The sequence below is a fragment of the Mandrillus leucophaeus genome, unplaced genomic scaffold (genome assembly GCF_000951045.1).
Source record: "Mandrillus leucophaeus isolate KB7577 unplaced genomic scaffold, Mleu.le_1.0 Scaffold2073, whole genome shotgun sequence".
Taxonomy (NCBI): domain Eukaryota; kingdom Metazoa; phylum Chordata; class Mammalia; order Primates; family Cercopithecidae; genus Mandrillus; species Mandrillus leucophaeus.
The window spans coordinates 20747-22599 of NW_012102114.1; the positions used below are offsets into that span (position 1 = coordinate 20747).

General features: G+C 48.5%; 1 protein-coding gene across 1 annotated transcript in view; it reads left to right on the forward strand.

Moving 5' to 3' along the window:
- The window catches only part of LOC105539625 (pregnancy-specific beta-1-glycoprotein 2-like), a gene marked incomplete at its 5' end in the record, with an annotated part of 9521 nt that extends 8569 nt beyond the window's left edge, over positions 1–952 (forward strand). Inside the window, one exon of the mRNA XM_011979978.1 lies at positions 675–952. Within this exon, the coding sequence (XP_011835368.1) occupies positions 675–952 (278 nt within the window). The remainder of the gene's footprint in view (positions 1–674) is intronic.
- Between the last annotated feature and the right edge of the window lie 901 nt (positions 953–1853).

A 1853-nucleotide genomic window follows, 5' to 3' on the forward strand; every position in this document is an offset into this window, starting at 1 on the left:
GTCCTACATCACCAGCAACAACTTCAACCCCATGGAGAATAAGAATGTTGTAGCATTAACTGTGAACCTAAGACTCAGGGCTACACCTATGTGTGATGGGTAAATGGTCAGAGCCTCCTGATCAGTTCCCAGGCTAAAGCAACCCGGTAAAAACAGTATCCTCATTCTAGCAAATGTCACAAGAAATGACACAAGACCCTATGAATGTAAAATACGGGACCGAGTTGGTAGCATCCCCAGTGACCCAGTCACCCTGGAGGTCCTTTGTATCTTTGGTTCCTCTGTGAACCAGGCCACCAGCTAAAATCCAAATGACCAGAGGCCGAGCATCTCAGTCTCTCTCACGTCCAAGTACAGACACTTTTATTTCTGGACACCCGAGCTGGCCATGACTCCCTGCCCTGGGAAAACCTGGGTAGGCACAGCCTTAACCAAGAATATAAGGTGAGGAGATACTCTCATCATGGGAGACTTGGGGTCTGCATCCTGTGATGGGAGAAACAGGTGAATACCTCAGGCCTCGACTCAGTGAACACAGGAGCGGTTTGGCTGGGCCTTAAGGGTGTGTCTTGGCTCAGAGGGACACTGGTGCCTGACACTGGTGCCTTTAAGAGACCAGGAGCATCTCCTTCCCTCAGATGACATCACCTGTGGCTTTATTCTCTTTACTCCAGATGGTCCAGACGTCCCCAGCATTTTGTCTCCATTCAGCAATTACCATACAGGAGAAAACCTCCACTTGTCCTGCTTCGCGGACTCTAACCCACCGGCAGAGTATTCTTGGAAGATTAATGGGAAGTTTCTGCAATCAGGACAAGAGCTCTTTATCCCCCATATTACTAAAAAGCATAGCGGGCTCTATGGTTGCTCTGCTCGTAACTCAGCCACTGGCAGCGAACGTTCCACATTCAAGATGATCAAAGTCTCTGGTAAGTGGATCCTGCATCATTGACAATAGGGTTTTAGGTAGAATCTCTATGGCTTTCTGAGAAGAGTCAGGAAAACATTTTTTATTCCCAGCTTGTGTCCCATGGGCAGAAGCAAATCCTAAATTCTCCTCTTGAACCCTCCCAATTTGTCTCTACAGACTCTCTTCTCCTTGTGTTTCTGTTTTCTCATGGCTGAATTTGAGTCCAGGCTGAGAAAGGTTGGGAGGGGGCTTTGTCAGTCCTGAGCCCGATGTGGTGGAAGAGGCTTCACAGAGGGACAAGAAGGAGAGTCCTCAAGGTCAAGATTTTTCTCACTGTCACCAACACTTCCCTTTCCACCACGTCTTTGTTTTCTTTTACTACTCCATGAGCTTCAAGGAACATCTGAGGTTTGAAACAAGCTCACATTTTTCCTCCAAATGGGAGGAGGAAGTCCCCTGGATGAGAGAGGAGCAGCTCAGACCGCTCCCTGCTCTGCTCCGGGCTTCTCTGGTGTCTGGCCCTGCCTGACTCCACCTGGGGTGGGACCAGCTTGTGTGGAGAAAGAGCCCTGGTGGCCTGTCCTGAATTCGGCTAAATCGAGCTGCCAGTTGAAGTGAAGCCTAGGCTGCAGGGAAATAAGAAGAGAGGGAACCTCGGGGCCGACTCTTGAGCTGTTTCCTGGCTCTGAAGTCATCGGCTGTGTGAGGCTGTGGGCACAGCACTAGGACACAGCACAGAGGAGAGTGAGTGATGCACACTTGGAGAAATAGGGAGATTCACCTCTGGGACTCTGCATGGCAGGAAACGGGCAATACCAAAAAGTGTGTATTTATAGAGTATAAGACTACCAGGACACTATTTATATATCTAATATAAGGCTTATCATTAACTATTTCTAAGTGTGCAATTTAGTGTTGTGTAACCATCACACTATCCATTTCC